This window comes from Melozone crissalis, unplaced genomic scaffold (assembly GCF_028551555.1).
Source record: "Melozone crissalis strain CALT ecotype California unplaced genomic scaffold, PUWL_Pcris_2 ptg000063l_1, whole genome shotgun sequence".
NCBI lineage: Eukaryota > Metazoa > Chordata > Aves > Passeriformes > Passerellidae > Melozone > Melozone crissalis.
Genome location: NW_026535841.1, coordinates 7,074,676 through 7,096,704, shown reverse-complemented (window position 1 = coordinate 7,096,704; position 22,029 = coordinate 7,074,676). Strand labels below are relative to the sequence as shown.

At 42.4% G+C, this 22,029-nt stretch overlaps 2 protein-coding genes across 2 annotated transcripts in view; one reads left to right on the top strand and one right to left on the bottom strand.

Moving 5' to 3' along the window:
- PI4KA (phosphatidylinositol 4-kinase alpha) overlaps positions 1–9,751 on the bottom strand; it is a 54,105-nt gene extending 44,354 nt beyond the window's left edge. Inside the window, exons 1-9 of the mRNA XM_054288503.1 lie at positions 9,648–9,751; positions 7,416–7,532; positions 6,190–6,283; positions 5,445–5,533; positions 4,894–4,966; positions 4,327–4,586; positions 3,576–3,645; positions 1,504–1,652; positions 874–939 (exon numbers count right to left, since the gene is read on the bottom strand). Of these exons, the coding sequence (XP_054144478.1) occupies positions 874–939; positions 1,504–1,652; positions 3,576–3,645; positions 4,327–4,586; positions 4,894–4,966; positions 5,445–5,533; positions 6,190–6,283; positions 7,416–7,514 (900 nt within the window). The 5' untranslated portion in view covers positions 7,515–7,532; positions 9,648–9,751. The remainder of the gene's footprint in view (positions 1–873; positions 940–1,503; positions 1,653–3,575; positions 3,646–4,326; positions 4,587–4,893; positions 4,967–5,444; positions 5,534–6,189; positions 6,284–7,415; positions 7,533–9,647) is intronic.
- A 416-nt stretch (positions 9,752–10,167) lies between these two features.
- Positions 10,168–18,338, top strand: SNAP29 (synaptosome associated protein 29). Its single transcript, XM_054288968.1, has 5 exons — positions 10,168–10,510; positions 11,905–12,101; positions 12,357–12,442; positions 13,399–13,503; positions 14,533–18,338. The coding sequence occupies exons 1-5, from the start codon at positions 10,301–10,303 to the stop codon at positions 14,688–14,690; spliced, it is 756 nt and encodes a 251-aa protein (XP_054144943.1). The 5' UTR covers positions 10,168–10,300; the 3' UTR covers positions 14,691–18,338.
- Positions 18,339–22,029: the final 3,691 nt, after the last annotated feature.

Below are 22,029 nucleotides of genomic sequence, written 5' to 3'. Positions count from 1 at the left end.
TCCCCCCTCTACTTTTAATAAAAGTACAGCCATTCAATACATTTAACAAAATTCAGGCACTGTTTGATTTGAAGAGTGTGTCTGTTTCTCTAACAATGGGGCTAAAAACAAAAAAGAAAAGGGAGGACTCAAAGCTCTCACTTTACTGAGATGGCAAAAAGAAAGAGAGGCTGAAGTTGTCTCCACTCAGGCCTACATTTTGAACAGGGCAGTGCTTGGTGGGAGGCTGAGAGCAAAGCAGAGTCATTTCTGCACACATTTCAGCACACACCCCTCTCACCACAGCTTTATGCTCTGAGGAAATGAGGCAAACTCCATAAAATGTGTGGAGGCTGTGACAGAACTGCACCCAGGGGAGGGGAGAAGAAGAAACAATCCTTGTTCTGAAATGAGGACTCACAGACCTAAAGAACCAAATCTGCCACCTCTGAGAGTCCATGAGCTGCAGCACTGACAAACTCATAGAAATGGCACCTAACAGAGCAGCAGTGATTTCCAAGCCACAAACTGAAAAGAAAAAATGCTTTTCATAGATGTGAAAAAGACAGTGTCACTGCAATATGCAAGACCTTTGTCTACAGTAAACCAGCTTTGGGCAGCCAGTGCTGTAATTTATTAGAATAACAAATAGAGATAGAGCCAATGTAGGAAAATAACTACTTCCTCCTATGTTAGTGAAAAATATCACCACTCTTCACCCTTTTTACACAGTCCAAGGCTAGATTTAAACCACTGAAAGAACTGTTCAGAAAGGAAATTAGTACCATTTTGCAAAGAGAAGGCATACCTTACATAGGTAAAATATTAATTTTACAAGTAATAAGGCAAAAAATGAAGTATTAAAGTCATTAAAGGAAGAAGGTAAAACCATACCTCTGCAACTTCAGCTAGAACTGCATCTAAGGTCTTCAGAAGAGAATCCTCAACTATCTGCTTTACCTAGGGAGGGAAAAAAACCAAATTAAAACAGGATGTTTCCTGTTAGTGACTCTAGATAGGAGCAAAATATAATTTAATAAAATTTTGCTTATGCACAGAAAACAAGTCACTTCACTATGAAGCCTCTGATGAAATTAAGGCTGCAACAAGAATGTTTGAGCCTCTCTGCTGTTCCAGAATAGCTGATGCCAGAAGCAGACAGGGCCTGCAGCTTCTGTCACTTGTGTGAATTCCCAGCAAACCCTTCAGGAAGTCTCACAGCAAAAGCCAATCTTCTATTTCAGCCACTAGCAGTATGCAGGTTACACCAGATTGCTGCAAGACTAAGCAGGAATAAATTGACATAAACTTATTTAAGTTTACAAATTCTGCATGGTTATTATGAGAGTTTTCCAGAATGCTATTGAAGCATGACATTAAATGTCATAAAAATAAAATTACACAAAGCTTGAGAGACAAAGGCTGTTGTTTTACTTGCAATTCTAAAAGCTTAAACTGCATCTATTTCTAGCAAATATCTAGAGCACAGTGTCACTGCAATCTTCATAAGGAGCCACCACCTACCATGTCCAACAGCTGTCGGAGCATTTCCAGTGGGATGCTAAACTCTTTATTGTTAATACCATTGAAGAGAGGAGAAACTGAAAAGCTGGAGCTGACTCTGGAGAAGTAATAATCAGGATCCAGTGCACTCCCATCAGGAAGATATGAACCTGATCAGAAAGAAAATAATGGAAATACAAGTTTGAGGAGAGAAAGGATATTAACTTTCTTTATGGAAACATTTAGCCACTACAAGAGTTCTTTCTAACACAGTCTTTACCTTGCCAGAGGTGCATTTCAGCTCATCTACTGGTAAATTAAGACAGAAAACTATGAAACAATTGTCATTAGATGTTTACTATCACAACAGAGAATTCATTACAATAACTTGTGTCCATGTCAGAGATACTTTTGACAAACCTTTCCACACTATTGATGTGTATCTACCTGAAAACATTTGTAAATGCCCCTTAAATCAGAAGCACAGAGATGCAAAGAACAGGTTAAATCAAAACTATCTTGCAAGGTTTTCCCCTGTATGAGATGAAATGAACACATGGCACAGTGTTCACCTTAGATTAGGCACCTGTTCACCACAGCAATCTGAAAGCAAAGAGAACCAAATTATTTTTCAGATTCAAGTACTCTATTAAGCAAACAACTTGCTCAGCAAACTGCTCTTGGCTCTGTTTCCTCTTGAGAAATTACATCTCATGCCTTTCTGAAGTGCTCAGCTGGCTGTGCTAGAGCAATGCTCTTGTGATTAACAGGCTTTTAAGCAAGACTATTTATTGACAACAAAAAAAGAGGTCCTCAGTTCTTTTTTTTTAAGCTGTTAGCCTTGGCCAGAATAAAACCAAGGTCACTACTCATCTTCTTCAGAAGGCAAGACTATCATAAACTATATCAACAGAAGTAATACAAGAACTGACTGCAGCTGAAATATTTGGTAGATGTTAGTACTGAGAATAAAATCCTGATTAATAATCCTGGAATAATCATAACTCTACCAGAGACAACTAAAATAATCCAAAAGATTTTACAAAGTTGTCCACCTAAAGATTTAAGATTATTTCTGTTCTACTACAATAGTAACCCACAACCTTTGGGTTTTGTTTATTTTTTTTAATTCAAACCATGCAGACCACAACATTAAAGAATACATTGCTTCAACACAGTAGACAGAAGATAAACAGGTCTGCTCCTACTTGGCAATTTAAGAATTACTCTGTATGACTGGGGAAGAGATGCCTCTAGAAATAGCAATGTGAAGAAAAAAGAAAAGCAATATGGAAGAAATTAATTTAAACCAGGGCTTGAGAGAGGAGAATGGCCCAGAAACAGAGAAAGCCCAAATTGTTAAAAATGTGAAAGGGTCAGACAAAACCAGCGACACAAAACAGCTCAGATGCAGAGCTAGTCCTCCACATGGTTCATGAAGGAGAGTTTATTTTTAAGCCCTCATTTGACTTAGAACTCACAGATGGAGCACTACCACAGCTCAGGAGTTAAGAGTTTGCATGTTAATTCATGAAACTTTCTCAGGTTTTGGCCTTTTATGGTACAGTAACCAATGTACATCAGTGAACACTCCAGTGTCTTCTTTACTATTTCTGGCTTCAGAAAATGACTGGGTCTTCCACAATGGCCCACATCACACTCACTCCAAATGGAGAAGTGGGTTTGGATTTATACAATGTGCCACAAGCCTCAAAATTCCAGACCCTAGATCAACAATGTAGTTGTCTACTGCAGCACAATATTAACTCTTGTTCCTCAAAGTTACTCAGCCTAATCTCCTGAAATCTTTCTGGCCTAGTTGAATTAAGCTCTTCAGTACTAGGCACTGCCTAGCAAGAAGGGAATCAAGAAACAAGTGAAAAACAACTGAGCCTGGAAATTACTGCTGGTAATAATTACTTCCTATTGTTTTTAAACCATAATTTTTTAAAAAGTCCTACCCAGCACATACCACTGAATTCCTGTAAGAATTCTAAAAGGCAGAGGAAGGGGTCAAAAGGATTTTTGTTTTAAATTTTCTATAAATAGCAACAAAACCCCCAAATCACAGACTGTTCCTTAAGGTAATCTACCTTCACAGTAATGAATTCCAGCAGGTCCTCCAGGAGAGCTGGGAGCGGGAAGCCCACGTTCAGGACTAACCTGAAACATTGCATAAAAGCTGTATTTTAGGAAATATTTATAAAACATTTAAAAACCTGTCAGGGAATAGATTGTACATTTTAAAATGAAACACAGCTTCAAGCAAAACTAACAGGAACTACATATTGCTGAGTCTAACAGCTCAATTCCAGCCAAATAAGGGAAGTTAAAAAATGCCAGTTCAGTGCTTTTGGCTAAAGGGAAGAGATCAGGGATGACTCCTCTACTGTATGAAACTATGCCAGTAACAAACTGTAGTTTCAAAACACCATCTGAATCCAGTCTTCCCCCAAGACAATGAGCATCTACAGTTCCTGGTGAAACCAGGAAGAGCTCCTGCATCCTCTTTGAAAGCTTCAGCCATTAAGTGCAGCTTCCCAATTTTACAGATATACATTACGATGCCTTTTAATGATAATAACACAAGGAATGGCATTTGCCAAATGCTCCATGTAAAGATTTACCAGCACAGTTTCTACTTCATCTGTCACTGCTTGTTCTGTAATTCTAGAAACTACAAAACTGTTTTGAAACTTAGCCATAGAACCACAATAAAGACATTTGTATCTGCTCAAACAATGTGTTAAGAGACTCTGTGGACATCCAGGCTTAAGTGTTAACTCCACTGAGCCCAAGAAATCATCTCAGTGCTGACTCCAACACAGAGCAAGTCATACAAACCTGGGTGATGCTGGACACACTGCCAGCCTTTTTCTTCAGCGTTCCTTCCTGGCAAACAGTGAGCAGAGAACTGGGAAGAATTGATCTGAAATCATTAAAGGATCGACGGCGAATTCCTTCGAGCTCTTCTGGAACTCTCAGGGAATGTGGGGGAATTTTAGGAAAAAGCTTTGAAAGGAGAGCCTCCTCTGAATTGCTGTAGCGACCAAAGGCTCGAGAAATTCCTATCAGGCAGGGCACTGCATACTTGCATAAATATTCTGGGAAAGGAAAACACATATAACAGCAATTAACAGTAGAACTTCCTCTTTATGGTTTTGCTACCACTTCACTAAACTGTTTTACAACGACTGATTTGTACAAGCAGAGGAAAAACGATGAAAGCATCACAAATGACTACAATCCTTCTTCTGTATTTTCCAGTCAGCAACAAACAGAACAGAGAAGTGCTAAGGGAAGCTGAAAGACAAAACTCACTTTTCAGGATTGATCCTGATAACCAGCAAACACACACAGGAGAAGTTCAGAGGACAGGAGTTACAAATACAGTAACAATTTTATCATTACCTTTATCGTGCATTTGTGGTGTCTGGCACATTCCCAACAGGAACTGCATTACTTGTAGGACTGTTTCCACGACCTAAAGTCATCAAAACAGACATACAAAAATATCTTTGGGTAAAGAGATATCATTATCTTACACCAGATCATTATAACAAATGAAACTTGTAAACATTAACGTAAGCACCTCTGTGAAGATTTCTTAATGTTGTGTTACTAAAAGATTACCTTGCCCTCACTCAGGCCACAGAGTTTCTCCTGTAAAGTCTGCAGTGAGCTGCAAGTACTACACAATGAGACTGCAGCACTCCCAACCTCAGTATCAAAACTGGAATTTTAAAACTCTGGGCTCAGCAACTGACACCCAAAAGTAACTGCAGACCTATGAATATCCTCTAGGTACTTGACTATTAACAGAAGCAAATTAAAGCATCAGTGCACACACTAAAGTAATCAACCCCTTGCTGACAGGGAGCAGCTGTGCTCTTCTCCAGACATTTGCCAGGATTGCAGTGTTGGAGATCTGGGTAACACAACAGCAGAAACTCAAACTCCACCTGCTCTCGGAAAGATGCATCCCTGTAAGCCACGTCAGATAACAAGGTCACTAAGCAGAAGCTGAAGTTTTCTGCCACTGGAAGCAAACCTGCAAAGTAATGGAGAGAAAATCAGCCACTTAAGCTTTGTTAGAGAGAACCAACACAGAAAGAGCAAACTATAATAAAGGAAGAAGACACAAGTGACACCCATGTCATAAAGTTCTGAGGCAGACTGTAGACAAAAATAGTATTACATACAAAATTTAGCACTCTAACCACCATAATTTCAGCATAAATGTTAAAACAAAAATCAGAATTAAAAACCTTCCCAGGCTTTCAACTTATTAGAAATAAACCTTAATTATGTAATACTGTATGAAAGTATTCTTACATTAAGGGAGCAAAGAATGAAGTGGTTTAAACAGCAACTGAGCATCAAAGCTAAAAGCAGAGCAACAAATCTCATGTTCCACTCTCCTACTCTAGCTACTACACAATCTTCTCCAGTTTAGTAACAAAATAAATCGAACACAGAACTATTTGGAAACTGCAATTCATCAAAAGCAGCAAAGCAGGAAAACAGGGATCTATTCAACTTCCTTTGGCTTCTAAAGAGAATCAATATTAAAAGCCATCAAGCCGGAACTAAGTAAGAACATAGCAGGACTTCTCCCCTCCCCTTGAGTCATGTCCTGAACAACCTTTGCTATGTCTATCTCCTGGCTGGCATTCCATGACAAAGATCAAAACCTCCAAACATCACCTCTGCCTTTCCGTGCATTGCTCTCTTCTATCCACTGCACCTTGGGAAGGCCCTTCAGGAGTCGCAGCAGGTAAGGAACCACATGATCCTTGTGCTAAAGAAAAAATACTCTATTTTAAAAGGGGAAAAACAGCTGAACCATATAATCCCAAGATACTTTAGAGATATGGTAAAAGTACATTAGCACACACAGAACTTGCTTCTAATGATTACTCCATAGGCTTCTTGACTATTGCAAAACTGATTTCAAAACAAGCAAATGAAAGTAACCCAATTCAGTGTCTTAAATCCGAGCCTTTCACTCCAGGCAACAGTTCATTCTCTGTCAAAGCTGGAGAAGAAAGTTCCAGAACAGTACCTAACCCCAAACACTTTATTAACTGACAGGAAGCTCCCAAATTAAATTTAAAGCTAGAAATTCAGAGTGCCAGTGCCAATTCAGTACATGTGACACATCCCAGGGCCTTACACAAGCCACCTAACACATCCATGTAACACTTCAGCTCCCTCATCTGCAAATCAAAGCACAGCACAGCTGCCTTATATTAAAAAACCCAACCAAATGCAAAAATAAAAAAGAACAAGGTCAATAATATCCATGCAAGCTGTACCATAGCACATGGGTACTAAACAGGAGGCAATTCAGGCTTGATGCAAACCTTAGCAATATAAAAAAATTTAAAGTGAGGTCTAAGAGCATTGGACCTGGGACTCTGTCCCTGCCTCCCCTCCTCTACACAGAACAATACCAGGCCCAGCAGTCAAAGGGAAGAGAAGCAGCTTGTGCTGGCGCTGCTGGCAGACACAGAAGGGATGTTTGTGCACAATGCAGCCTGTGTGCCCTGTCTGTTTGTTTATCCTGGCATGAAAGGGCCTATTGCAAACCTGGCCTTCAGGAGTGCATCCCTGTCAGTCAGGAGCATGTGGGGAAGAACATGTCGTTTACACCTGGTTTGAGTAAATCCTGCTGGATACTCTTTCCTTTCTCTGCTTAAGGCATGATGACCAGAAAACACAGCAGCAGTCTGGCTGTGGCAGTACCATGGCTACTGCCTATCACACCCACCAGTATTGCCTTGCTCTCCTGACAGCATCCATCTCTTATGTCTGATCTTCTCATCTACTTTTATGAAGAGCAAATACCAGCTTTTCATTCATTGAAAAACTAAACTTGAATTAAACCAGGATCTTTGAAAGTAAATAGGTAGCCTAAGTGGGAAAAATACCTGAAGGTCAGATTCAACTAGGAAGATTCCTAAAGCAATAACAGCATCCCTGCGACGTTCATCCAACTGGAAAATCCCATGGAAATCCACTGGACACATACAGAGCAGCTTTTGTACCTGAAAAACAGCAGAGGGAAAGAACAGTGGAACAAGACTGGAAACCAAATTGAAGCTTGTTTGAAGTGCACAGTGGTCTCTCCACCTTCTGGAATACATCTGGCAACATTACCCTCCTTCAGTCATCAATCTCACTGAGAACATCCAAGGGCCAAGAAAGAGTGAGGAAAGACAGAAACCAGAAAAAGGCAGAAAAATCTCAAATAGATGTCAAACATTTTTACTACAACGTGGGTAAATTTAAAGGTTTTCTTCAACACTTGATCAAAGTGCTGAAGTATGATAAAGCCTTCATTCCACTACTTCACTTTCAGATGTGCAGGAAATGTGCAGCAGGCACTTTTATTATATTTACTTAATTTCTGTAAACAAAAAATAATGGATGGAGCTTTGATTACAGCTGCACCAATGTCTCCTACATACACAGCACTGAACAATTAACTGTTACCAACTTGTGTATGACTCCAGCTCAAATCCTTTCAACTTAGCAGATTAGGTATTCAGAATTATTTTCACACTATTCACCTATTACTTTACTCCATACTTAACAAACACACATTAAAAGAACACATCAAACCTTGCAAATACTTTGCTCTTCAACAGAATTGTTAACAAACGGGACTGCAACAAGCATGTTGTCTTTTTACAAATTTCCTTGATGGTAATATTCCTTCATGTTAATAAATACTATCTAGAAAGGCCCTTCATAATAAATAACCATGATTGACTCACCTATTTTTGAATGCCAAGTCACTTCCTATTTAGATAACTCTGAACATCCCACCTCAAAACTTCTAAAGCAAGAAACAACGTCCCTAGGGGATTAGAAAAATTGACTGGATGCTCAGTGGAATTCAAGGTTCTGGTCCTTTAATCACCAGACATTCTAATTTCAAGATCTGTAGTACAACACAGATAATCCTCTTGCTCACTTTAAAATACAGTGGAGGAAATATGAACTTTGGAAGATGACTGCTGATGCATGTGTTCCACATCAGGTTACATTTACAATAACAGGAGTGAGCAACTCTGGCTAGATATGAGCTGTTACTGTCATTGAACTGCTGTACTCTGTCAAATTGGAAAAAAAATAAAATCCCCGGATATTTGTGAACGAACAGTAGGGCACAGAAAAATTATTCATGATTGGCTGCCACTCCAGTGGAACATTTCCAAAACAAGAAATAAGAAGGCTGCAACAGCTGGCCCAGAACAAGCACTATAGTTTTCATCAGCACAGAGTGGTGATTTTTTTCAGCTATTTAGTCACGACTGCTGCCTGAAGCAATTCAGACAGGCTGTCACTTGGTGCTGTCACGACAGCAATTCGGACATGCTGTCACTTGGTGCTGTCACGACAGCAATTTGGACATGCTGTCACTTGGTGCCAGACCCAGCACAGCAGGCTGTCCATCCCTGCAGCGGGCAGCAGCACCAGCACCTGCCTGGGGAGCGGGGAGCCCCTCGGGGAGGGCACTGCCCTCACACGGATGGATCCCCGCGGCTCTCCCCTCAGCAGAGCTTCATCTCACCCACATTTCACCCGGCACTGATTGCGTCGCCTGGATTTAACCACAAACGTGGAGGAAAGCCAGCCCTAATTAGGTTGAGACTAATTATTCCCACAAGACTATATTCTACAGATTTGGGGGACACGCAGCAAGATCCAGTTCCTTGCCCTGAGGGTGCGCCGCTGACCCGAATTTTTGGGTCAAGCTGGCCCACACGAGCATCCCTGAGGCCCGGCTGCCCCGGAGGCAGGGACGGACGAAGCGGGGCTGACAGAACCCCCCAGAGCCCACAGACAGCCCCGCCCAGGCAGGGCACAGCCCCCGGGGCATCTCCCGGCCCGCGGGCACGCACGCTGCCCCCAGCCCGCTGCCCACGCGTGACAGCTCCAAGGGGGCGGCCGCACACCCCACACGGAACGAACAGTGCCCAGAAGGGGCCACGAACGGCACCGGGCAGGCTGCTCGGGACTCCTGTGCACACAGGGGCCACTCCTCCCGCGGCACGGCCCTCCCGCCACACGCGGCTCCCACGCGTGACAGCCCCGCAGCCGGCACACACGCAGCGCCCCACGCGTGACGGCCGCTCCCCACAAACGCCCCTCACCTTCTCCAGAGGCGCCGGGTTCTGCACCGCCAGCGACCGTGCCAGCGACAGCACCGTGTTGAAGTAGAAGCCGCGCGCGGTGGGCGCGCTGCACCCGCGCCCCGCAGGCCCCGCGGAGGGAGCCGCGGCGGTCCCGGCCGTGGCAGCCGCCGTCCCGGCCGCCGCCGCCGTGGCCGCCGTGGCCGTGGCCGCCGTGGCCGCAGCCGCCGCAGCCGCCGCCACCGCGGCCGCCATGTTGTGCGGGAACGGCGCCGGCCAGCTCGCCCCGCCCCGTCCGCGAGATCAGCGGCTCCCGCGAGAGCACGGTGCACCAATCACACCACAAAGATGGCAGCGCCCGGCGCGGCTTCACTTCCGCCCGGTGCCCCGCCCTCCCTGCCCGCGCCCCTCCCTGCGCAGCCATCTCTCCGCATAATTCCCCCCCTCCCCGCCGCAGTGGTTCCGCCCAGCAGCCGCCTGTCCACCAGCGGCGCTGCGGCGCGCTCACCCCGCCCCGCGGGGGGGAAGGTGCTCCGTGGCTGCGCCCAGCGCTTCCGCCCGGCGTTCGGTGCCGTGGGCGGAAGCAGCGGCCCGGCCGCGGCCAGAGGCGGGGGCTCGGGGGGTTCCGTGAGGGGCGAGGACTCCCCGCGGACACTCTCGCGGTCGGCGGCGCCATGTCGGCGCTCCCGAGGAACTACAACCCGTTCGCGGAGGACGAGGAGGAGGATGCGGCGCCGGCGGGTCCCGGCGGGGCGGGCGGCGCGGAGCGGCAGCGGTACCTGCAGCAGGAGGTGCTGCGCCGCACGGCCGCCACCGCCGACAGCACCACCCGCTCCCTGTCGCTGCTCTACGAGTCCGAGCGCATCGGCGTGGCCGCCTCCGAGGTGGGTCGGGTCGGGCCGGGAGCGGCCGCGGGGCCCGGGCGCTGCCCTGCGCTCCCCGTCCGGGAGGGGAGTCTTGTTCTCCCTGTTCCCTGGACAGATTCCTGATAAGTCCCTCTTCAGTCGGGGTTTTCCAGCCAACCTATCCCTGTGTTTTCAGGGTTTTGAGGGAAAGATCCCGGTTACAGTCTGTGTATTTGGGCAGTGCTGAGGCTGGGATTGGGCCGTGTTTTCAGCTGCTTTCAGCAGTTCTTACTGATTTTTAGCTGACTAAAAAGTTTTTAGCAGTTCCTTTGGTTAGATGAGGGGCCTTCCCTGTTAGTTGTTTGTGATGTGCCTCAGTTCACCCTGATTAATCATTTCCTTCATTCCTCAGGCCCTGTTTCAGCACTTTGTGCTCCGGCTCAGCTCCTGTCCATTGTGTCACCTGCTATAATGGGGTGTTCCTGGGGTGATGTGGTTGACTGTATTAACCCCAGAGCATCCCCGAGCTGCAGCCAGTCCTTATGCTCAGAGAGCTCTTGGTGGGACTTCTGTGAACTTTCAGACTCGTGATTTGTTTGCCCAGGAAATCACAAGTGAGGAATCAAGAATTCAGTCTTGACACAGGGCCTGTGGTAAAACTTAAAGTCTATGTTTGTGCTTTATTGAGAGGGGGGAAAAAGAGAATATTCAACTAAAATTTCCCAGACTTTAGCAAGAATATGAACACAAGTTCTTTGTTTTGCACTGGTGATAGCTGCAGGCAACTTTTCTGCCAGCATTAATGTTTGGATTACTTTGGAATAGTGCTTGTGCTGCTGAATTAGAAAATAATGTAGTTCTGTATAGGAAAATTCCTAAATCCTACTCTGCTCAAATTAACTAAAATATTCCTGAAGTCTGAAGAAATTCTGTTTGTGTTTATTTCCTTTGGTTATTCTATTTCTAAATTATCAGAAACATCCTAGTAAGGTGAAAATACAATCCTTCCCAGTTAAGGTGTCACTCATTAAGAATTGTCCTGCTTGCTCCTTCCCCTGCCATAAACCTGTGCATTTTCACCACATCACCCACCTGGTGGTCAGCCACAGATGAAAATGGCAGCTTGACAAGAGGCTAGTAGAGAAAACTCCTGGACTGTTTGGGGTAGGTGCCAAGAACCCAGCACGTCACAGGGATGAGGATTTTACAGCTGCCTAATGCCGTGGCTGACAAGCAACTGTTGATTGAAATCCCTGGAGGAAGGGGAACAAGGGAAAAAGCTGTTTGCCCTCAGAAATAACCTGCACAGGTGAAGGAACGCTGTTATTTTTGTTCAGTGTTAATTGTTTGGTGTCTCAGTTTATCCTGGCTCTGTGATCTGTTTCTCTGTCAATGTCCAATGTCAAATCCGTTCTCTCTGTCACTGCCCCCAGGAGCTCGTCCGGCAGGGAGAGGCTCTGAAGCGCACGGAGCAGATGGTGGATAAAATGGACCAGGACTTGAAAACGAGTCAAAGGCACATCAACAGCATCAAGAGTGTCTGGGGGGGCTTGGTAAACTACTTCAAAGCAAAACCCCCAGAGAGCAAGCCAGAGCAGAATGGAGCCCCTGAATATTATGCTAACACCAGGTAAGTGACATAAACTTTTTATTTGGGACTTGTCTCTCACAGCATCTCTGAAATGTCACCAGAAAATCAGAAAACAAAACATCTAGTGGTTCATTTAAACTCCTGTAAACTCCTGACAAATCTCCTGGAAATTTGTATCCCAGCCTTCATGCTTTGACTTCTAGGGAATTAATTCCATTGTTTCCTGAGGTGGTCTAGCTGCCTTTTTTCTTTAATGCCAAGGTCAATAGTAATGCTTTCTTTTTTTTTTCCTAGGTTAAAAGAAGCAATGATGTCTAGTAAAGAACAAGAGTCAAAATACCAGGAAAGCCATCCAAATTTAAGGAAGCTAGATAATTCAGGTTTGTTAACTTTATTTTACACTGAATGCCTGTCATCTATGTGGGGCAAATGTGCAGAGTGATGAAGGCAGAGACCCTTCAGCCTGCCCAGCTGCTGACTTACCTTGCTGCTTAACATCTGGAGATTGTATCCCAGCCTTCATGCTTTGAATTGTAGGGAATTGTTTCCATTAAAATCTTTATCACCAAAGTGAATATGTTAGACTTGCTAGAGACTAAAAGCACCCAGTGCTTGTATTTGCAGAGAATGCACAGGGTGTACAGACAGGGTTTCCCTAAGTTTGCCAAAATTTTGCACGCTCAGAGGTTCTCCTTTTAACCATTATTTGTCACAGTTTTCAGATACGTTGTCCTTGTTATTTCAGATATGGATTCTAACCCTTCATACAGAAGCTATTTCTTGATTCTCAGAGGGTGGTGTATGGAGTTTGGCCTCATTCCTCCTCCTCTCAATCTGTTAACTTCTGTGAGGGCTTTTCCCTACTAAATAACTGCTTGTTTACCGAGTGAGCCTGGGTTATTTCACACAGTAAGAGTGGGAAAGCAGCAGGATATGATGATGATGATGGTGGTGTGAGTAAAGGAATGAAGGGTTCGGGGGCTCGGGTCCCATCCCAGTCCGTGCAGTGCCGAGCTCTGTCCAGCAGAGGGCAGAGCGGCTCCGGCCACGGTCGCAGCCCTTGGTCCCGCCCGGGTGGGCGCTGGGGCTCGGTTTGCTTTTCTCTCCCAACTCCCTGCCAGAGCTCCAGGTGGCAGCCCGAAAGAGAATAATTGTAGCTTAAGTGTTCTTCTTGGCCTATAGACAATGGTCTCGGACTACTCCTGGTACTCTGGTTATGTGATTTCCTGGCAGCTGTGTGCAAACTAATTATTAACAGCCTTGCTAAAACTTCAAAACCTCTTCTCACATGCTCTTTTTTCATTATATAATATTCTGTACTCTATACTTTTAACAGACAATGACTTCAACAAAGCAGAGTTAGTTTCTTCAGTGCAAAGTGATGCCTACCCAAAGAACCAACAACTGCGAGCTTACCACCAGAAGATTGATACCAACTTAGGTGAGTGAGGAAACTGAAGCTGTTTGATGTCCTACAACTGGGAATTTTTGACTCCTAAGCCAGACAGAATTAATAAATGATATATTGCCAACACTTTTTTGTTTAGTTAACATGTAAAATTTGATGATAATTTAAAAAATCATTTGCTTGTACTTGCATTTCAAAACTATCTACATGGTACATCAGTTTAGACTCAATTTAAAGCAATGCACAGCTTTTGAAGTACATGTTTTGTTAAACGTTGCTAAGAATTGAAAGGCACTAAATATTTGTGGATTTCCTGCAATTTTTTTATTACTTCTCAAAGCCATTCAGCTGAGTTTGCCTTCCTTTGTTCTGTAGCATGTAGACAAAGTGCCTGTTTGCTTACATGTGTCACTGTGTGGCTGACCTAGAAAGAAGAGGTTGGGAAAAAAACAGAAAGGAATAAATCAAAGAAAAATAGTTGGTCATAACAGCTAGTGGAAGCCCATATTTTATGTTCACAAGCTGTGGAAAACTTATTGACTTCAGTTAGTATTTATACCAATCAATCATGCAAATAAATTGTCACCTTTTGGTCACTAATGGGAGTTTTTCCATCTATGATAAATAACTGCCTAAATTTTCAGTGCACTGGTATCATCTCTGCATGAAGTTTAAAGAAAAACAGTTGAGGTGTAGTGAGCATACTGTGTATGCTGAGCAGAGAATATATGTACCAAATTTTCGATGAGATACGTTTTGTAAAAAAGGTAAAAACTACATTAGAGGGTATGTCATATGATAAAGATCCAGTCTGGTGTTAAGCATTTGCTTAACACCAAATGTAAAATGTAAAAAAGGAGGAAGTGACCATTTCTGGTGGTAACAGTACAACTATGAACATGCCAGTGCTTCCTCTATTTCAGAGGAACACTCACACTTGAGGAATTGTGTCTAACGTTTTCTAACCCAGGCTTTTGGAGAAGAAGGAATGCTGATAGTGTCCCTGTAGATAATCTGTGTTTCAGCACTTTGATTCCTGATGTTCCCTCTCTCCCCTGACAGATGAGATGTCCTCTGGGCTGAGTCGCCTGAAGAGCCTTGCTCTCGGCCTGCAGACTGAGATAGAGGAGCAGGATGATATGTTGGATCGACTCACAAAGAAAGTAGAGACACTGGATGTCAACATTAAAAACACTGATAGGAAAGTCCGACAGCTTTAAAAGATTTTTAGAATTTCTTTTGTTCAGTGTTGGTTCATTCTGAATGCCTCATCTCAACCCAATCTCTTAAACCATCTTGGGCAGTATCTGTTTCTCCTTTTTTTCTGCTCTGTTACTGGTTCTGTTGTCATTAAAATTACATAGCCTTAAGTCAGCACAATACTTTACATTTCCTCTTAGTCTACATGGAAAAAGTGCATGTGGAGTGGAATCCCCCAGCACTGGGTCAGGGTGCCCCCTCAGTTGTGTAACCAAGTTGTGTGTGTGGAGGGATTCACACTCCATGGACTTGCAGTGTCCTTGGCTGGGAGTGTGATGAGAAAAGGACCTGCACTTTTGCCTCTGTTTTGGGGAGGGGGCAGGGGGAACAGAATGTGCTGCTTTGTTCAGAAGAAATGTTGCTAATTACGTTTACCTACAGATAAGTTAAATTGAGAAAAAATGCTGATTTCCAGCTGTAAAAATATTTTTAAGTGACTGTTCTGCAGCATTTCTGGGGCTTAAGGAATGACCTGTTCTGTGGAAGTTGTAATATCAAGGGTGTCATGCAGCAATGGTAATATCCTGTGTGTGTTCCCTTTCCTAAGATGATTTTGCCCAAATGGTGCATCCACAAATGGTGGATTTTATGTTTGGGTAACTAAATGCTTTTGCTTTTACAGTCTTGTCAGTAAAGATCTCTAAGGGTATCTTCTGGTCTGCAAGAAATGTTCATTGACAGTGACCCAAAATGTTTGGGTAACAAAATCAGGACTTAAATGTGTGTGCTCTTAAAGATTCTTTTGCAGAAATGGTCACCATCTGTTTTTAATTTTCTGCTGTTCCTCGCCTTATTCATTTAGGTGGTTATTTGAAAAATCAGCTTCCATTTCAGAAATGGAGAGTTGATCTGATAGCACAAGCAGATTGTAGAACACTTTTCTTTAGCATTTATTTCAGATGTGATTACAGCTGGAGCAGATGCTGGGCTTTGCTAATTAATGTGATTGTTAAGAAACTCCACTATGGTTCACGTGCATCTGCATTGGCTCAGCAGGTGTGAATAATTCCTGCAAATGAAGAAAAACCCAAAACCATTTTTTGAGTCTTCCACATAGAATTTGGGCTTTCACTTTGTTTTGTTCTTTTGTAAGGGTCACTGTAGAACAAAATCACAATTCTGCTCCAGCCTGAAGACATGACAGTGAGAACTTGCTGTCTGCCTTGAAAACAAGCAAGGAACTCCTGTTTGGAGAGGCCAAGGGACCTGTGTCAGTATTGGAACATCACAGGTGACAGTGTGTGGCCAGTAAGACATTGTTACTTCTTTTGAACTAGTGCCACATTGCCTTATGAATTAAAGAAAGATTTTGGTGTTCAGGGCTGTCAAGCTTGTCCCCCTCACAGATGTCACATTCACACCCCACTCATTCCTTTTTCAAGGGATGTGTTTCCTTGAGCTCACTTGCCACAGGGTGCATCCAGTTGTTAAGGGGAAAAGAGAAACTGAGCCTTTCTTGTTTTACTGTGTCTCCAGAAAGTTCACTCATAGAAAGATAAGTCACTAAAAGCTACACTTATTGGACATAGTATTTTGGAAAAAAGTACTATTGCTGGCATACAGGCAGGGTTGAGTTGTGAATTAGATTTAAGGTGAGCCTCTGTTCACTTTGTTACTGATGGCATTTATTTCAGTCCCCCCCACAAAACATCTCTTTTGGAGGGTCATAAAACTTCAAGAGCAATTGAGTACCTTTAATTGCTTTTTAATTTTTCAGTTTGTATCATTTATGCACATAAATAATTATAAATACCCTATTAATATTAATATATCATTTTACTGTTTGGGTTTATACCATGATTAATTATCTTACTCTGTTAGAATATTTATTAATTATATAACTTGATGTCTCAAGATAGCTGATACATTTATTTTGTTATTATATAGTTGCTAGTGTTCAAATGTTAAGTACCTCAGTGAAGGAAGATCAAAATTTTGATTATACCTGGTTTAGTTTCTTATTTGTTTAATTAACACTCCTTTTAGTGTGAAATCTGCCTTCACCTGTAAGCAACTGGGTCACAACTCAGTGTTTGCTCTGATAACAAGGGTGGACACTGAGTGAGACTTTCTTGACTAAGTTATGGCACATGAAGGAAAAATGTCACTGGAGGATCTGGTTGTGTTATGTGTCGTGAGAAGTCTGGAGCTTGAATGCAAGCAAAAATCTTTGATTTAAGGGTGAGCTGTGCTGCCTTTCCCATGTAAGCTATTCCATTTTTAGTCTAAGTTACTTCACAGAATTAACTCAAGTTTTTGAGCAAATGTTAGTTGTACTGGCCTTATGAAATAACCAATGCATCCTGGATATCTTTGATGCCTTTAAAAACACAGGCAGGGAAGGGAAATAAAAAATAAATCCCTGTTTGTGCTTTGAGAATGCCCTGATCCCAGCAGAGTAGAAACCCAGGATCTCAGCCATGTGGAGTCTATACAGAGGTGTAACTCCTCCTAACAACCCCATCCACTGCTCAGTAATGTATGCCTGCCTTTCCTTAGGTTTTCCTGCTCTGTTGATTATTTTGGTTTGGTTTTAATGGCCTTGTTTTAAAGGATCATTTCCCACATTGGGTTTCTTTTGCAGGAGGAAAAAATGGTGCATGGATATAAAAGAATTTCTGCTACAAACTGAATTGCTTGTCTCTGCTTTCATATTGATTTTTGCTGATAACAAACTTAAGTCCAACTGACATGAGGAGACACCACTATTTTATAATAGTGATGATGTTTTTTATCTCTTGGAATATTTTCCATCCTACAGGAAAAAGAAGTTTAAAGGAAAATAACCACATGATTTTTGCTTTTCCAGGAAATGCCATTTTGCATGTATAGTGAGGGATTTACTTCAGTGGCTTTTCTTACTGTTTTCTCAGATGGACTTTTATTTCTTCTTGGATACTGTTGAAAAACTTAAACTGTATGGAGTCCAGGACTTTCAGAAGAAGTTTTATTTGCACTCATGTGCTAATTTTTGATAAAATAAATTATTTTGCCTGCATATTCTTGTTGGCATATAAGCTGGTGTTCTTGCCGCAGAATAGCTCTGGTAAATTTTATTGGCTTGGGTAGAAGTTTAATAAGGTCAGAAGAAGATGGCAAAAAAACCAAAACATTTTAAGTATTCTTTATGAAAAGCAAATTTCCAGTTTCTCAAAAAGTTTGCTAATTAATTTTGAAGAGATCTAAAACACTGGGAAGCAGCATATTGCCCTTCATAACTCAGATATAAAATTCTAAAAGCAGCAAGGAAAAGGAATGGGAATAACCAGTATCTGATTACTGGACTCCTAGGTGTATTTGATTTTTAAATTTCCTGAGCATTGAATTAAATCTTGTAACAAATGATATGTAGTTGAATTTTAGACTGTACTACACAGATTTTTTTTTTGCTGTGCTGAGCTGTATGGGCCCTACCAAAATCATTGGGACATGATGATGTCAGGGGTTCTTCTAATGTGTGAAATTCACCTGAAATATTTTGCTGCCTTGTAGTCCTTGTGAAGTGATGTCATTTCTTAAATGGTGAAATAGAAAATACTTTCCAACCAGTCTGCCTTCTAAACAAACATTTTTGTAGGCATTTTTACAAGCATAACATCATATGGAAGATGTGTTAATTTTGTGTGGAGGATATGTGTTAATTTTTACTTTGAAACACATAGGACTTAATTTTCAAATCACAGGTAGTGATTATTTGTGTCTATGGCTTTTTTAACTAGAACTTTAATTCTCTGCCACCCAGGTATAACACTTTTTGTACCAGTCAAATTGCATTATCTTTTATTTAAATGCTAAACTGGACTGTAGTTCAGCGGTTGAAGAGATTGAATGGAATGAGTGTTGAATGGCAAGACAGTCAATAAAGGTGCTTATTGTTCATGAAGAGTTCTTGCATTTATTTCCCAAACTTTTTATTGCAATTTCATTGATGCTATTCCCCCTTAATATCTATTAAAACACAGGACCTACTCTGTTAAATTTGTACCAGCATGGACATAATTTTGCAGCTGGTGGGTTTTGTTTTCTGAGAATAAAAGAGGGTATGACATTTCTATGTTATTCTTGAGTAGACTCTCTTAGATCCTGAGAGAGGAATGTAAACAAGCATTTATTTTTGCAAAAGAATTTATTTGTGATGATAAAATAATTCCAGATGTTGCTTAAAAAGTAACCTTGCAACAGTATTTGGTATTATCAGGAATATCAGTAAGTGGATGTATGTGTGAACATGGGACAGGTGAAACAGGAGTAAGGCAAAAAAAGATACAAACCTTTTTGAAAACTTGTGGTATTTGTGTGGTCCCAAACTTGGTGATGGTAGAAAACTTGTGAATGTCTTGACCTTCAGGTAGGTTCTTACTCATATGTGAAGGGAGGAACTTGGCTTCTGAATTTTTTGCAGTCAACTTTAATTTTACCAGTACTAATTCAGTACCATACAGTTCAATTTTCAGAAGTCCATATAAGCTGTGGTCCTGCTCATCTCTCTGATCTTTTGTCACTGACTTTGGAAAGTTATTTTCCTTAAGCCATATCCCTCAGTAATTTTCCATGCCATCCAAGCAATACATTCATTACTGAAACTTGTGTGATTTAATAATTTCCTGGCACAATAATTTCAAAACATGTGGGAGGAAAAACAGAGAAAGATTTTTCCATCTCCAGGTATTTATTTTACTGCATGAATCCTTGCTCTTGACCCTTTTGAATGGCTTTCTGTTGAGCTGGATTTCAGCTGCTTGTTGAGCACTTGTCTGAGAGACTTTCATCCTTGCAGCCAAAGGTGGAGGGAGGGAAGCTCGTTCAGAGGAATCCCATGTACCCAACTGCTGTAGCATTTCCAGCTTTGGATTCCTGGAGCTGTTTTCTTTTCCAATCCCCATAAGCTAAACAAACACCTTTTTTTTCAATCACCTGCTTTACTAATCAGTGTTTGAAATGCAATATTGAGGCCTTCCTCTCCACTCAAGCCAGCTGTTCTGGGTTTACAGTGGCAGCCTGCCAGGGCCTGAGGGCTTCACCTGTGCCCAAGTGAGGCAGAGTGAAGAGCACAACCAAAGCAGCTCTTCTGTGGGACACAGCCCCACACTGCTGCTTTCCTTGTGTTACTGGACACCAGCAGCTACTGGGAATCACAGAGCAGTGGGGTCTGGGTGCATTAAACAGCAAGACACCGGAGCCTTAAATTAGGAATGTACTTATTTAGGAAATAGGTGTGTATTTGTGTTGAGCACCACATTAAAACCATGAAGCTTCCTTGTATCTTTGCAGTTGGGCACATGCAGGTGCACTGCTGAGTCAGCCTGGCTGTGCTGATGACCCCAGGAGCTCTCCAGGGAATGTCTGTGCTTCCCCACGTGTCTCAAGTGTCAGGGTTATGAAGCTGATTCCTGTGAGAACAATTTTCGTTTGTTATTTGAGAGAATCATTAATTCCAACATACTCTTCCCTGGAGTAGTGATAAATAAAGGCATTAGATAACATTTCAAGATACATTTGTTAAGCCTCTCCCACCTTTTTTTTTGTACCTGCCCAAAAGTACAAAATGAGAAATCAAGAGAAGGAAGAGAACTTGTGCTGAGTCTCGGAGGCTCTGTTGCCCAATTGCTCAGTCAGCTGCAGGCCCTGTAGTACCACATAAAGCAGTTTTATTTTAACTCTCATCAACTGCTCTGCTGTTTTAGTACCTCTGTAGTATGGAATGACTGGAAGGTTGCCAAGTAAGGGGAAGTCTGTGTGTGAACAGCCGGGAGGGATAATACATAAATCTGCTGGAAAGAGGCAATTAAAGGCAGCATTGAGATAGAATGAAAAATAGACAATATTGAGCCTCATCAGAAATAGCAACATAAACAGCAGCTACTGTACTGTGAAGTGAACTTTGCTGTAAATAACTGCATTTTACAGAAAACAGATGGATTATGAAGTCTGTGCGCAGACGAACAGAAAGCAGTTTGGTCTTCAGGAACACATCCACATTGATGTTTGGCATGTCCTCCTGGCCCAAAGGGACAAAAGGTGGCTTCTTCCTGCTGCTGTATCTACAGAGTCCAGAGGGGAGCTGCAAAGTTGGATTACATGCAAGCCAAGTAGAGCTGAAAATAATTCTGCATGTCATATGTAACTATGAATGGAGATGACAGAGGAAGTGCTATCTGAGATCAGCAGTGAAATAGAGGCTGCCTTGTTTTGTAACCCAGCAGCTGAGGAGGTAACACACTTGTGAAAAGGTCTAACACACAGGTCTCTGCTTAGGCAGGACCTCAGAAAGCCCTGCCTAACCAAACCTTGCCCACAGCTGACCATGACCTTGGCATCATCAGCACATCCAACCACATCATTTTTTGACATGAGTGGGTGGACTGGGACAGGACAAACCATTCCAAAATGTTTATGTCACAAATGAGAGTGGATTCAGGCTGTGTTTTAATCCTATGGCCTAGATTTGACTACCCTTGTTCGAGAGTAATTGATCAAAAAGCTTGTTTCCTGTATTCCACTATGTATTCTGCTATTTTGCTGTCTTTGTGAATGAGTAAGACCAGTCACAGCCCAGACATAGCAGATCAAGCCCCTGTTTGCAGACACAGACTTGGCAATATGCATTAACTGAACATAGTTCTTGCATCAGGCAACATATCATGTGCTGTCTCAGCCACATTCTGAGCTAGAAGAGAAATATGCACATATTTAAAGATCTTTGGGGCCCGTGACAGTGCTTGTTTTTTAACACTAAACTTGTTTCTTTCAATTCTTTAGTTTGTCTCTTCCAGCATGACCAAAGAAACAGAAGAAGAGCTGCTTATTATTAACATGTTTCAGTCTTCATTATATGGGTAGAAACACACAAAGGTTACTCACTTTTGGTGTGTTGTAGCTCCAGCCTTACTCCATCCAGAATTTTGAGCACTGGACTCTGGTTGAGTTGGAGCAAATGACTTGTGGAGAGCTAAGATGAAAGAGGGAAAATTCTGGCACTGGGGGTACAAACATCCCTTTGCTTCCTGGATGCAGTATGGCTTGGTACAGAAAGGAGGAGGCAACTAAAAGCTACTCCATAAGAACCTTTGTATATTCTTTTTGAAATTAGTACCTAATTAGATCACATTTTTTCCATTATAAGGACCAAAAATCTGCAAAGAAACATGACAACAAAAGGCTTAATAAATGATTTAGCTAGCACTTTATATGCTTCCCCTTTCATTTTTTGTGCTAGCTTAAGATACACTACATATCTGGAACAGCACAGTTTGCCAAAAATATGATGTAAGTTTTTATGTTTCAGGGCATCCCTCGGGC